The sequence below is a fragment of the Brachyhypopomus gauderio genome, chromosome 3 (genome assembly GCF_052324685.1).
Source record: "Brachyhypopomus gauderio isolate BG-103 chromosome 3, BGAUD_0.2, whole genome shotgun sequence".
Taxonomy (NCBI): domain Eukaryota; kingdom Metazoa; phylum Chordata; class Actinopteri; order Gymnotiformes; family Hypopomidae; genus Brachyhypopomus; species Brachyhypopomus gauderio.
This window is the reverse complement of record NC_135213.1, coordinates 27977655-27992501: the sequence shown is the minus strand read 5'-3', so window position 1 is coordinate 27992501 and position 14847 is coordinate 27977655. Positions and strand designations below refer to the sequence as shown.

Here is a 14847-nt window from a genome sequence, read left to right as displayed (position 1 = left end):
GTGTGTGGTGTGGAGTGTGGGAGGTGTAAGGTGTGTGAGGTGTGTGGCGTGGAGTGTGGGAGGTGTAAGGTGTGTGAGGTGTGTGGCGTGGAGTGTGGGAGGTGTAAGGTGTGTGAGGTGTGTGGCGTGGGGTGTGGGAGGTGTAAGGTGTGTGAGGTGTGTGGCGTGAGGTGTGGGAGGTGTAAGGTGTGTGAGGTGTGTGGCGTGGAGTGTGGGAGGTGTAAGGTGTGTGAGGTGTGTGGCGTGGGGTGTGGGAGGTGTAAGGTGTGTGAGGTGTGTGGCGTGAGGTGTGGGAGGTGTAAGGTGTGTGAGGTGTGTGGCGTGGAGTGTGGGAGGTGTAAGGTGTGTGAGGTGTGTGGCGTGGAGTGTGGGAGGTGTGTGGCGTGGAGTGTGGGAGGTGTAAGGTGTGTGAGGTGTGTGGCGTGGAGTGTGGGAGGTGTAAGGTGTGTGAGGTGTGTGGCGTGGAGTGTGGGAGGTGTAAGGTGTGTGAGGTGTGTGGCGTGGAGTGTGTGAGGTGTGTGGCGTGGAGTGTGGGAGGTGTAAGGTGTGTGAGGTGTGTGGCGTGGAGTGTGGGAGGTGTAAGGTGTGTGAGGTGTGTGGCGTGGAGTGTGGGAGGTGTAAGGTGTGTGAGGTGTGTGGCGTGGAGTGTGGGAGGTGTAAGGTGTGTGAGGTGTGTGGCGTGGAGTGTGGGAGGTGTAAGGTGTGTGAGGTGTGTGGCGTGGAGTGTGGGAGGTGTAAGGTGTGTGAGGTGTGTGGCGTGGAGTGTGGGAGGTGTAAGGTGTGTGAGGTGTGTGGCGTGGAGTGTGGGAGGTGTAAGGTGTGTGAGGTGTGTGGCGTGGAGTGTGGGAGGTGTAAGGTGTGTGAGGTGTGTGGCGTGGAGTGTGGGAGGTGTAAGGTATGTGAGGTGTGTGGCGTGGGGTGTGTGAGGTGTAAGGTGTGTGGCGTGGAGTGTGGGAGGTGTGAGGTGTGTGAGGTGTGTGGCGTGGAGTGTGGGAGGTGTAAGGTGTGTGAGGTGTGTGGCGTGGAGTGTGGGAGGTGTAAGGTGTGTGAGGTGTGTGGCGTGAAGTGTGGGAGGTGTAAGGTGTGTGAGGTGTGTGGCGTGGAGTGTGGGAGGTGTAAGGTATGTGAGGTGTGTGGCGTGGGGTGTGTGAGGTGTAAGGTGTGTGGCGTGGAGTGTGGGAGGTGTAAGGTATGTGAGGTGTGTGGCGTGGGGTGTGTGAGGTGTAAGGTGTGTGGCGTGGAGTGTGGGAGGTGTAAGGTGTGTGAGGTGTGTGGCGTGGAGTGTGGGAGGTGTAAGGTGTGTGAGGTGTGTGGCGTGGAGTGTGGGAGGTGTAAGGTGTGTGAGGTGTGTGGCGTGGAGTGTGGGAGGTGTAAGGTGTGTGAGGTGTGTGGCGTGAGGTGTGGGAGGTGTAAGGTGTGTGAGGTGTGTGGCGTGGGGTGTGGGAGGTGTAAGGTGTGTGAGGTGTGTGGCGTGAGGTGTGGGAGGTGTAAGGTGTGTGAGGTGTGTGGCGTGGAGTGTGTGAGGTGTGTGGCGTGGAGTGTGGGAGGTGTAAGGTGTGTGAGGTGTGTGGCGTGGGGTGTGGGAGGTGTAAGGTGTGTGAGGTGTGTGGCGTGAGGTGTGGGAGGTGTAAGGTGTGTGAGGTGTGTGGCGTGGAGTGTGGGAGGTGTAAGGTGTGTGAGGTGTGTGGCGTGGGGTGTGGGAGGTGTAAGGTGTGTGAGGTGTGTGGCGTGAGGTGTGGGAGGTGTAAGGTGTGTGAGGTGTGTGGCGTGGAGTGTGGGAGGTGTAAGGTGTGTGAGGTGTGTGGCGTGGAGTGTGGGAGGTGTGTGGCGTGGAGTGTGGGAGGTGTAAGGTGTGTGAGGTGTGTGGCGTGGAGTGTGGGAGGTGTAAGGTGTGTGAGGTGTGTGGCGTGGAGTGTGGGAGGTGTAAGGTGTGTGAGGTGTGTGGCGTGGAGTGTGGGAGGTGTGTGGCGTGGAGTGTGGGAGGTGTAAGGTGTGTGAGGTGTGTGGCGTGGAGTGTGGGAGGTGTAAGGTGTGTGAGGTGTGTGGCGTGGAGTGTGGGAGGTGTAAGGTGTGTGAGGTGTGTGGCGTGGAGTGTGGGAGGTGTAAGGTGTGTGAGGTGTGTGGCGTGGAGTGTGTGAGGTGTAAGGTGTGTGAGGTGTGTGGCGTGGGGTGTGGGAGGTGTAAGGTGTGTGAGGTGTGTGGCGTGGAGTGTGGGAGGTGTAAGGTGTGTGGCGTGGGGTGTGGGAGGTGTAAGGTATGTGAGGTGTGTGGCGTGGGGTGTGGGAGGTGTAATGTGTTTGAGGTGTGTGGCGTGAGGTGTGGGAGGTGTAAGGTGTGTGAGGTGTGTGGCGTGGGGTTTGGGAGGTGTAAGGTATGTGCGGTGTGTGGCGTGGGGTGTGGGAGGTGTAAGGTGTGTGGCGTGGTGTGTGGGAGGTGTAAGGTATGTGAGGTGTGTGGCGTGGGGTGTGGGAGGTGTAAGGGGTTTGAGGTGTGTGGCGTGAGGTGTGGGAGGTGTAAGATGTGTGAGGTGTGTGGCGTGGGGTGTGGGAGGTGTAAGGTATGTGAGGTGTGTGGCGTGGGGTGTGTAAGGTGTGTGAGGTGTGTGGCGTGGGGTGTGGGAGGTGTAAGGTATGTGAGGTGTGTGGCGTGGGGTGTGGAAGGTGTAAGGTGTTTGAGGTGTGTGGCATGAGGTGTGGGAGGTGTAAGGTGTGTGAGGTGTGTGGTGTGGGAGGTGTAAGGTATGTGAGGTGTGTGGCGTGGGGTGTGGGAGGTGTAAGATGTGTGAGGTGTGTGGCGTGGAGTGTGGGAGGTGTAAGGTGTGTGAGGTGTGTGGCGTGGGGTGTGGGAGGTGTAAGGTATGTGAGGTGTGTGGCGTGGGGTGTGGAAGGTGTAAGGTGTTTGAGGTGTGTGGTATGAGGTGTGGGAGGTGTAAGGTGTGTGAGGTGTGTGGCGTGAGGTGTGGGAGGTGTAAGGTGTGTGAGGTGTGTGGCGTGGAGTGTGGGAGGTGTAAGGTGTGTGAGGTGTGTGGCGTGGGGTGTGGGAGGTGTAAGGTGTGTGAGGTGTGTGGCGTGAGGTGTGGGAGGTGTAAGGTGTGTGAGGTGTGTGGCGTGGAGTGTGGGAGGTGTAAGGTGTGTGAGGTGTGTGGCGTGGAGTGTGGGAGGTGTGTGGCGTGGAGTGTGGGAGGTGTAAGGTGTGTGAGGTGTGTGGCGTGGAGTGTGGGAGGTGTAAGGTGTGTGAGGTGTGTGGCGTGGAGTGTGGGAGGTGTAAGGTGTGTGAGGTGTGTGGCGTGGAGTGTGGGAGGTGTGTGGCGTGGAGTGTGGGAGGTGTAAGGTGTGTGAGGTGTGTGGCGTGGAGTGTGGGAGGTGTAAGGTGTGTGGCGTGGAGTGTGGGAGGTGTACGGTGTGTGGCGTGGAGTGTGGGAGGTGTAAGGTGTGTGAGGTGTGTGGCGTGGAGTGTGGGAGGTGTAAGGTGTGTGAGGTGTGTGGCGTGGAGTGTGGGAGGTGTAAGGTGTGTGAGGTGTGTGGCGTGGAGTGTGTGAGGTGTAAGGTATGTGAGGTGTGTGGCGTGGGGTGTGTGAGGTGTAAGGTGTGTGGCGTGGAGTGTGGGAGGTGTAAGGTGTGTGAGGTGTGTGGCGTGGAGTGTGGGAGGTGTAAGGTGTGTGAGGTGTGTGGCGTGGAGTGTGGGAGGTGTAAGGTGTGTGAGGTGTGTGGCGTGGAGTGTGGGAGGTGTAAGGTGTGTGAGGTGTGTGGCGTGGAGTGTGGGAGGTGTAAGGTGTGTGAGGTGTGTGGCGTGGAGTGTGGGAGGTGTAAGGTGTGTGAGGTGTGTGGCGTGGAGTGTGGGAGGTGTAAGGTGTGTGAGGTGTGTGGCGTGGAGTGTGGGAGGTGTAAGGTGTGTGAGGTGTGTGGCGTGGAGTGTGGGAGGTGTGTGGCGTGGAGTGTGGGAGGTGTGTGGCGTGGAGTGTGGGAGGTGTGTGGCGTGGAGTGTGGGAGGTGTAAGGTGTGTGAGGTGTGTGGCGTGGAGTGTGGGAGGTGTAAGGTGTGTGAGGTGTGTGGCGTGGAGTGTGGGAGGTGTAAGGTGTGTGAGGTGTGTGGCGTGGAGTGTGGGAGGTGTAAGGTGTGTGAGGTGTGTGGCGTGGAGTGTGGGAGGTGTAAGGTGTGTGAGGTGTGTGGCGTGGAGTGTGGGAGGTGTGTGGCGTGGAGTGTGGGAGGTGTAAGGTGTGTGAGGTGTGTGGCGTGGAGTGTGGGAGGTGTAAGGTGTGTGAGGTGTGTGGCGTGGAGTGTGGGAGGTGTAAGGTGTGTGAGGTGTGTGGCGTGGAGTGTGGGAGGTGTAAGGTGTGTGAGGTGTGTGGCGTGGAGTGTGGGAGGTGTAAGGTGTGTGAGGTGTGTGGCGTGGAGTGTGGGAGGTGTAAGGTGTGTGAGGTGTGTGGCGTGGAGTGTGGGAGGTGTAAGGTGTGTGAGGTGTGTGGCGTGGAGTGTGGGAGGTGTAAGGTATGTGAGGTGTGTGGCGTGGGGTGTGTGAGGTGTAAGGTGTGTGGCGTGGAGTGTGGGAGGTGTGAGGTGTGTGAGGTGTGTGGCGTGGAGTGTGGGAGGTGTAAGGTGTGTGAGGTGTGTGGCGTGGAGTGTGGGAGGTGTAAGGTGTGTGAGGTGTGTGGCGTGAAGTGTGGGAGGTGTAAGGTGTGTGAGGTGTGTGGCGTGGAGTGTGGGAGGTGTAAGGTATGTGAGGTGTGTGGCGTGGGGTGTGTGAGGTGTAAGGTGTGTGGCGTGGAGTGTGGGAGGTGTAAGGTATGTGAGGTGTGTGGCGTGGGGTGTGTGAGGTGTAAGGTGTGTGGCGTGGAGTGTGGGAGGTGTAAGGTGTGTGAGGTGTGTGGCGTGGAGTGTGGGAGGTGTAAGGTGTGTGAGGTGTGTGGCGTGGAGTGTGGGAGGTGTAAGGTGTGTGAGGTGTGTGGCGTGAGGTGTGGGAGGTGTAAGGTGTGTGAGGTGTGTGGCGTGGAGTGTGGGAGGTGTAAGGTGTGTGAGGTGTGTGGCGTGGAGTGTGGGAGGTGTAAGGTGTGTGAGGTGTGTGGCGTGGAGTGTGGGAGGTGTAAGGTGTGGAGTGTGTGAGGTGTGTGGTGTGGAGTGTGGGAGGTGTAAGGTGTGTGAGGTGTGTGGCGTGGAGTGTGGGAGGTGTAAGGTGTGTGAGGTGTGTGGCGTGGAGTGTGGGAGGTGTAAGGTGTGTGAGGTGTGTGGCGTGGGGTGTGGGAGGTGTAAGGTGTGTGAGGTGTGTGGCGTGAGGTGTGGGAGGTGTAAGGTGTGTGAGGTGTGTGGCGTGGAGTGTGGGAGGTGTAAGGTGTGTGAGGTGTGTGGCGTGGGGTGTGGGAGGTGTAAGGTGTGTGAGGTGTGTGGCGTGAGGTGTGGGAGGTGTAAGGTGTGTGAGGTGTGTGGCGTGGAGTGTGGGAGGTGTAAGGTGTGTGAGGTGTGTGGCGTGGAGTGTGGGAGGTGTGTGGCGTGGAGTGTGGGAGGTGTAAGGTGTGTGAGGTGTGTGGCGTGGAGTGTGGGAGGTGTAAGGTGTGTGAGGTGTGTGGCGTGGAGTGTGGGAGGTGTAAGGTGTGTGAGGTGTGTGGCGTGGAGTGTGGGAGGTGTGTGGCGTGGAGTGTGGGAGGTGTAAGGTGTGTGAGGTGTGTGGCGTGGAGTGTGGGAGGTGTAAGGTGTGTGAGGTGTGTGGCGTGGAGTGTGGGAGGTGTAAGGTGTGTGAGGTGTGTGGCGTGGGGTGTGGGAGGTGTAAGGTGTGTGAGGTGTGTGGCGTGGAGTGTGTGAGGTGTAAGGTGTGTGAGGTGTGTGGCGTGGGGTGTGGGAGGTGTAAGGTGTGTGAGGTGTGTGGCGTGGAGTGTGGGAGGTGTAAGGTGTGTGAGGTGTGTGGCGTGAGGTGTGGGAGGTGTAAGGTGTGTGAGGTGTGTGGCGTGGAGTGTGGGAGGTGTAAGGTGTGTGAGGTGTGTGGCGTGGGGTGTGGGAGGTGTAAGGTGTGTGAGGTGTGTGGCGTGGAGTGTGGGAGGTGTAAGGTGCAAGCAGAACTTCACACCTGGTCTTGTAAATTGATTTCCACAAGATTCTTTGTGGCAGTGATTTCTTATACAGGTTTACAAGGACAAACATGAACTGAACAGCAGCTCCCGAAACATCTGTTCATTTCACAACCCTTTCAATGACACAGTTTTCAATGACGTTTTTTCAGCACAGAACTCATCTATGTGCATCTGGTCCTCATCTGAGGCTGCAGCACAGCGACCCCGTGACCTCCCCATCTCAGAGGAAAGGAGTTCCACCTCATCCTGGTGACACCACAATCCCCAAGAGCAAAGGGACACATACATGTTCCTCAAACATACCAGTCCTTCCCAAATGAATAGTCTTCTACCCCGTACAAAAAAAGCATCCAATCAATGTAGAAAAAGGGTAATTCTGTGCTTTATACTGTCTACACTCAGTATGTCATTTGTCAACACTGTCACACTCTGACGGAACACCAGTCAAGCATACCACAGCAATTTACCACGTGAGCTGGTGTACACAACATGAGGTGTTCACATGAAGGTCAGCAAAAGCAGACATGCTCTCATCCACCTTATTAACGTGAGAGTGAGCTACCACCAGATATCCTGCTACTGTCATATATTAGAAGATGTGAGGATAATGAAGGGCTCAGATCAGGCTCTCTAACGTTCTTTAATGTGCTTCTAAAGTGTAAAGATCAGGCTCACTAACGTTCTTCTCTAACGTTCTTGTCCAATGTAGATCGGAGCACTGTCTCTCAGGTCTGCTGGCCGTCAGCAGCTCCTGCAACCCCAAACGCCCTTCTCCATCTTCCCCCACCAGTCATTATTCAACGTAATGAGCTATCTGCTCCGCCACTCTGCAGGTGCTCTAGGGACACCTGTTCCCATATGCCTCCTGCACTTTTAACAGCTCTCTACATCAGCTTAGAGGCCCACAATGCACTCGACTTTAAATCAGGTACAAACGAGATCAAAGTGCGTTCAGCCACTGCTAAATGTGCTCATCTGCTTCTAAAAGTTAGCAAATAAGAAATTTGAGCAGCAAGATCGAGAAGTTCAAAAAAGGTCACATCCTACACACTGAAAAAAATGGCACCATGTTCACGTCTGTCGCACAGCTGCCTGAGGGGAACAAGCCTTCCGACGCCTCTGAAGCCAATGGTGCTGATACTAATGTATGTCAGAATTCTCTCCTCAGCTGACAGAAAGAAGGAGAGAAAGCACTGCAGACCGTGGCTGGATCCAAATAAGTGATCCAGAATAATAGTATGGCTCCAAGGTGAACCAAGGATAAGACGTTTTGATTTTAATGTATAAGAAGCAGATTAGATTAATTTAAAAGCAGACTGACCCTACCCCTAACCCTAAAACTACACTATCCCTAACCCTACCTCTGACCCTAAAACTCCCCTAACCCTAACACTAACCCTAACACTAACCGTAACGCTAACCTTAACACACTCTGATCTCGAAAATGTTTCATGTGGTGCCACAACACTTTGAACTGTGACCCTGCTCCTGAACTATGAACCCTTACATCATCATTCCTTCCTGATACCGACTAGGAAAGGCTGATTCAAGAGGAAGAAAATGATTCACTGAAGCTTCAGTGGGAGCAGGTTGTGATTTTATTACAGACTAATGTATGAACTGAGACAGCGAACTCTATACTGAACAAGAATATTAATCAAACCTCTCCGTGTTCTGTGTTTTGGAGGGACCTGCCATTGGGCTAATGAACAGATGAAAGGTGTTGTGCGTACTCAGTGTGCAACTCGCCGTGTATGTGCGACCGGCCTTCTGCACTCGTTTAATAATAGCTGTATGTAATTAGTTTAGCAGGACGGAGCACTGAGGCCTGGGAAGCTGTCACCTGCAAGTCAATACCACTGTCAGCATACAGCCAGCTAATTACCAGTTGTCATGGAGAACTTCAGTCTTTAAATGAGACAGGCCAAAAAATGGAAAGAGAGGAAGGAAAATATCAGAACACCAATTATACAGAGAGAGAGAGAGAGAGAGAAAGCAGAGAGAGAGGATGAAAACAGAGATACGTGTTTTGTGATTAGCAGTGAGGATGGCCATCATGCTCACCTGGTGAGGAACTCCACCACCGCATCACCCAGAAACTCCAACCTCTCATTATGACTAATCCTGGGAGAGAGACCCACAAAGCCTTCAATAACACACACCACAAACACATCACACATATATACACACACCCCCATACACACACACACACACACACACCAATTAGAGGGCGTACCTGGAGGGCGTCGGGTCCTCCTGTCCGAGCCGGGACATGATGTTAATCAGTGTGTTGATTCCTGACAGAAACAAAAGCAGCAGCAATGGGGAAAAGCGCTCCAATGGTTCTGTTGTACAGAGTTCACCCAGAGGATCTGACCCAGAGGATCTGACCCAGAGGATCTGACCCAGAGGGGCAGACCCAGAGGGGCAGACCCAGAGGATCTGACCCAGAGGATCTGACCCAGAGGGGCAGACCCAGAGGGGCAGACCCAGAGGGGCAGACCCAGAGGATCTGACCCAGAGGGGCAGACCCAGAGGGGCAGACCCAGAGGATCTGACCCAGAGGGGCAGACCCAGAGGGGCAGACCCAGAGGGGCAGACCCAGAGGATCTGACCCAGAGGGGCAGACCCAGAGGGGCAGACCCAGAGGATCTGACCCAGAGGATCTGACCCAGAGGGGCAGACCCAGAGGTGTCCCAGGTCAGCAACAGTGCTCTACAATATGGCCACAGGGAATGGAGATGCCCACCTTTCTTCCTCATGTACATGTGATGCACCTTCCTGTCACCGTATTTGGGCTGGCGGATACCACAGTTGGACAGAGAGTTGCGTGCATGGTCTGGGTTCATGCCGAAGTTCAGGTGATGACTCGGATGAGTCATAGCCAGCTTGGGGGGGGGCGGAGAGACGGGGGTAAAGCGAGACAACCAGTGAGACCCTCCATTCTGTTCTCCTTCCTCCAGACACAATGCTGTCCACCACATTCACAAGCCCCAGTGAAACACTTCCCGTTATGTGCAAACATGCTCAGATGCTCAGACACCCCCCCCCCCCCACACACACACACAGAAGGGACCCCTGATATCCCACTTGAATGGTGTCAAAGGTCATGAGCATGTGTGAATAGGGTTGATGGTCATGAGCACACGTGAACTGGGTTGAGGGTCATTGGTGCACGTGAATGGGGTCGAAGGTCATCATTGGATACAATTTGCAGCTAGAATGTGTGTAAAGAAGTCAGATGTGAGGCATGCATGCTCAGGGGTTCCTCCATGGGGTCACCGTGGGGTCACCATGCCTCCCGTCCCTACGGAGGTACATGAGGAGGCAAGCAGCCAATCACACAGCTGAGCAAGACAATCATAGTCCCAAATGGGAAAAGGGAGGAATTATCTTAAGGTAAAAAAAAAAAAAAACCAGACTGCAGGAAACATGAATCCCCTTAAACACACACCCACCTATACTCACCCACCCACGCATATACCCACCCAACCACACCCACCTATACCCACCCACCCACGCATATACCCACCCAACCACACCCACCTATACCCACCCACCCACGCATATACCCACCCAACCACACCCACCTATACCCACCCACCCACGCATATACCCACCCAACCACACCCACCTATACCCACCCACGCACAGAACCAAATTAATAATATAATTTATATGAACTAACACACTAAAATCAAACATGATCACCATGTTTGGAGTGTACATGCCCAAGTGAATTAACACACTAAAATGATCTGTAAACAGTTTACGCATGGGAGCAAATGGACAGATTATCATTGTAATCTGTATTTAACTATGTTAATCCTTCAGCTCTTAAAACAGGATTTTCCAGGAGGCTGCATTACCACCACCACCCCCCAAACACACACACACACACACACACACACACACACACACACACACACACACACACACACACACACACACACACACACACACACACACACACACACACACACTTACTTAGCTATTACCCTTGGTCTGAACTCTATTACTCTTTATATGTACTGCCAGACAGAGTCCACACACTTTTCTCAAACACAGTTTCAAGACAAGGTTAAGTTGCAAAACCACTCAGATCCATGTTACAACACACAGATGAATGATGGGGTAAAGAGAAAGAAACAACCCACACCTCATCATCATCATCATCATCGTTGTCGTCGATAATGGGAAAGTCAGTGTTCCTGGTAGCACTGTTACAATAGCTGTTGTCCTTTGAATCAGTCTTTATAACAGACACTAAATCCCTGTGGATGAAGACGGGAGAGGCACACGGAAACAGACCCTAGCCCCGGCAGCTTTCTGCACTCCTGCAGTTTAGTGGGGCCTGTAGTGGGGCCTGTAGTGGGGCCTGTAGTGTTCATGCTAGGGGCCTGTAGTGTTCATGCTAGGGGCCTGTAGTGGGGCCTGTAGTGTTCATGCTAGGGGCCTGTAGTGGGGCCTGTAGTGTTCATGCTAGGGGCCTGTAGTGTTCATGCTAGGGGCCTGTAGTGTTCATGCTAGGGGCCTGTAGTGTTCATGCTAGGGGCCTGTAGTGTTCATGCTAGGGGCTTGTAGTGTTCATGCTAGGGGCCTGTAGTGTTCATGCTAGGGGCCTGTAGTGGGGCCTGTAGTGTTCATGCTAGGGGCCTGTAGTGTTCATGCTAGGGGCCTGTAGTGGGGCCTGTAGTGTTCATGCTAGGGGCCTGTAGTGGGGCCTGTAGTGTTCATGCTAGGGGCCTGTAGTGTTCATGCTAGGGGCCTGTAGTGTTCATGCTAGGGGCCTGTAGTGTTCATGCTAGGGGCCTGTAGTGTTCATGCTAGGGGCCTGTAGTGTCCTTACAGAGCTGCTGGTTGTCATGCTGTCTACTGGAAAGTCTTACAATGACCGATCTTCATAAATGTCCCTCTTGAAGCAAAGTATGCAAGCAAGACCATCTCCTAGAGAACACCATTATACCTCAGTCACGCTGTGTTTGTGTGTGTGTGTGTGTGTGTGTAGTACCTGAAGGAGGCATCGTTCCTTGAAGGTGTAGCCTATAAGCTTGTCCAGATGCATCAGACACTGGTGGTACCGAATGTGGTGGGTCAGCACTGGGAGCATCATTGCATGCTACACACGTACACGCACACATACACACATACACGCACACGTACACGCACACATACACACAGAAACAAAAAGTCAATGACTGAAGAACCTGCAACACCACAAAGAGTTAGCTGGCCAGCTCCCTATGAGCAGTATTATACTGGGGAAGGTGTGTCTGCATAGACATGGGGAGGGGCGTGGCAGATGTCAGAGCATGTGTGTGTGTGTGTGTGTGTGTGTGTGTGTGTTACCTGGCAGACATCAGAGCAGATGCCTTTGTGTGTGTATGTGTGTGAGAGCGTGTGTGTGTGTGAGAGAGAGTGTGTGTGTGTGGTGTGTGTATGTGTGTGTGTGTGTGAGAGAGTGTGTTACCTGGCAGACATCAGACCGGATGCCTGTCTTCCAGAAGCCCTGACTGCTGAGTTCTACAGTCACCTCTCTCCTCATGGTGTTCTTCTGACGGATCTTCTGTAGAGCCTCCTGCACATACCATCATCATTACCACTACCGTTACCATCACTACCACTACCAGCTTTGTGATATCCAACAACACTGCAAGAAACAGTAAGACATGCTCTGATGAGTTTGTCCAAGGATGTTTGGTCCTTGCAATGCTAATGCTCAACTGCAAAACAAAGCAGATATTAACTTTTTTTGTTTTGGCTCTGGACGAGAGCTGTGATGATACAGCCCAGTTACTGGTCTATATATGTGAAGCTGTGATGATACAGCCCAGTTACTGGTCTATATACAGTTGTGATCAAATTTATTCAACCCCCAATGCTGCGAAGGGTTTTATGGAATTCAGTGCACATTTGTAATTGTGTTCATAATGAAATCTTACAAGGACTTGTTAAAGAACTAAATGCAACTAAGATAGCATCAATTTTTTTTGTCATAAAGTATTAAATGGCCTTTTTGTGATTTCTTCATTGACACAATTATTCAACCCCTTTACGACTACCACTCCTAAGAACAGAGGTTCATTCCAGTGTTTTCCATCAGGTATTGAAAACATCTGTGGATGTCAACGAGCAGCAATCAAGCATGATAAGCACCAATTAGGCAGATTTAAAAGGACTGTGATACTCAGCTCCTTCTAGACATCTACTGGTGTGTTTCCAAGCATGGTGAAGGCAAGAGAATGGTCCCAGAAGACAAGAGAAGAGGTTATTGCTCTTCACAAGAATGGCAATGGATATAAAAAGATTGCGAAGTTGTTAAATATTCCAAGAGACACTATTGGAAGTATCATTCGCAAGTTCAAGTTAAAGGGCACAGTGGAAACGTTACCTGGTCGTGGCAGAAAGAAGATCCTGACCGCGACTGCTGTGCGCTACCTGAAGCGTAATGTGGAGAAAAATCCCCGCGTGACTGCTAAGGAACTGAAAAAAGACCTGTCAGATGTGGGCACTGAAGTTTCAGCTCAGACAATAAGGCGCGCACTGCATAACGAAGACCTCCATGCCAGAACGCCCAGACGCACCCCCTTGCTGACTCCAAAGAACAAGAAAAGTCGACTGCAGTATGCCAAAAGTCATGTGGACAAGCCACAAAGGTTTTGGAACAGTGTACTGTGGTTAGATGAAACTAAATTAGAACTGTTTGGGACAATGGACCAGCGCTATGTTTGGAGAAGGAAGAACCAGGCTTATGAACAAAAGAACACCTTGCCTACTGTGAAGCATGGCGGGGGGTGAATTATGCTTTGGGGCTGTTTTGCTTCTAATGGTACAGGAAAGCTTCAACGTGTGCAGGGTACCATTAATTCCCTTCAGTACCAGGAGATCTTGGAGGAAAATGTGATGGAGTCAGTCACAAACCTGCGGCTTGGGAGACGTTGGACCTTCCAACAGGACAATGATCCGAAGCACACATCCAAGTCCACTAGAGCATGGTTGAACATGAAAGGCTGGAACATTCTAGAGTGGCCATCGCAATCACCAGACTTAAATCCAATTGAGAACCTCTGGTGGGACCTAAAGAAGGCAGTTGCAGTGCGCAAGCCTAAGAATGTGACTGAACTGGAGGCTTTTGCCCATGAAGAATGGGCTAAGATACCCATAGGTCGCTGCAAGACACTTGTGTCAAGCTATGCTTCACGCTTGAAAGCTGTCATAACTGGAAAAGGATGTTGTACTAAGTACTAAAAAATAATGTCACTAGGGGGTTGAATAAAACTGATAATGATGTGAGCACAGTAAAGACATTTGTGGTTATTCCATCATAAATATTATGTTATGTTTGTCTAATTTATAAGTGCCTCTTTGATATAATTGTAAATAAGATGACTGAAATGATCAAAATCAATGTCAAACTGGCCAAAACACTTTATTTCAGTGGGGGTTGAATAAATTTGATCACAACTGTATGTGAAGCTGTGATGATACAGCCCAGTTACTGGTCTATATATGTGAAGCTGTGATGATACAGCCCAGTTTCTGAGGAGGAACTGCAGCTATGCAGTTAATGTGATGCTTTTTTTTTTTTTACAGAAATTAACAGAGAAAATTACTTTCTAAACTGAACAAATCACAAGTTCATTAATTAATTATATTAATTCTGTCCTCCACATTTCCATTGTATCATTGTAATGTTTCATTCAGTGTTTATTTTATTACAATATAGTATGTATACAGTATATTTGTATAGTGGAGAACCAAGTTAACTATATTAGACTGGCCCTCTCAGTTTCTCAGCTCCATTTAGGTCCTGTGTTTGGTCCTTTGTGTTATCGTCATTGTGGTTTTAAGTACTGTGTTTAAAATGCATATTGTGTAGCTAGCTTGTTCATGTCTTTGTTTCCCTTTTGCTTCTATGTTTCCCAGGTTCTGTGTGTTAGTGTTTTCTGTCTATGCTACTTGGTTTTCATGGTTTGTCTTTGTTCCACATCTCTGTGCTTTGTGTAGTTTTTTGTCTTTTCAATAAATCCCACATCTGTCCGCACTTGTGTCCAGCCTCCAACTGCCAAACATTACACACATGTGGTCCCTTGGGAGCATTAATTGCCCACCCCTGGGGTAGCTGAAGACAGTCTGACCAGCATCAACAACCCTAGTCTTCCTCTCAATAGCCAAAATCAAGTGCTTTGCCTGTGGTTTCCTGCTGAAAGTTGTGCTTGGAAAAAAGAAGCTTTAACCTGCAGGGATCTTTCACTGTCAGAGTTTTTATGCTTTCTTCTAGTACACATAAAGAAAGTAAAATAGTTTCTTCTCTCTATACTGCCTGCGCGCGTGCACACACACACACACACACACACACACACACACACGCACACACGCACACACGCACACACGCACACACGCACACACACACACAAATACACAAATACACCGCTCATAAGCTCGTAAATAAAAGATAAAAAATAATTTAGGGTGTCAAAAGACATTTGCAAAAGAGAAGAAGGAGATGAGGGGGGTGAGTGGTGTGAGCTCCTCTACTGAAGAGCGTCCACAGATCGGCACCCAGGAGCTTGACGTGGCCTCACAGCTTCCCTACGTTGCTATAAGAATGTCATAAATGTCATAAACAGCCGCAACATTTATCAGCTGAAGCCCTTCAAAGCAAATGAGGTGTGAAGTAGATACTCAGACACATTACAGGAAGTGTCTATAACAGCTTAGAGCAGCTCGTCTCAGCGTGAATACACTCTTGAACAACAAGCATCAAAGAGGGCATTTGTGTTGTGAGT

At 51.4% G+C, this 14847-nt stretch overlaps 1 protein-coding gene across 3 annotated transcripts in view; it reads right to left on the bottom strand.

Annotated features, from left to right (window-relative positions):
• drosha (drosha ribonuclease III) overlaps positions 1–14847 on the bottom strand; it is a 159636-nt gene that overhangs the window by 127290 nt on the left and 17499 nt on the right. For all 3 annotated transcript variants that reach the window (XM_077000876.1, XM_077000878.1, XM_077000877.1), the window contains exons 15-19: positions 11529–11636; positions 11070–11177; positions 8808–8946; positions 8295–8355; positions 8123–8182 (exon numbers count right to left, since the gene is read on the bottom strand). In XM_077000876.1, coding sequence (XP_076856991.1) covers positions 8123–8182; positions 8295–8355; positions 8808–8946; positions 11070–11177; positions 11529–11636 — 476 coding nt within the window. The remainder of the gene's footprint in view (positions 1–8122; positions 8183–8294; positions 8356–8807; positions 8947–11069; positions 11178–11528; positions 11637–14847) is intronic.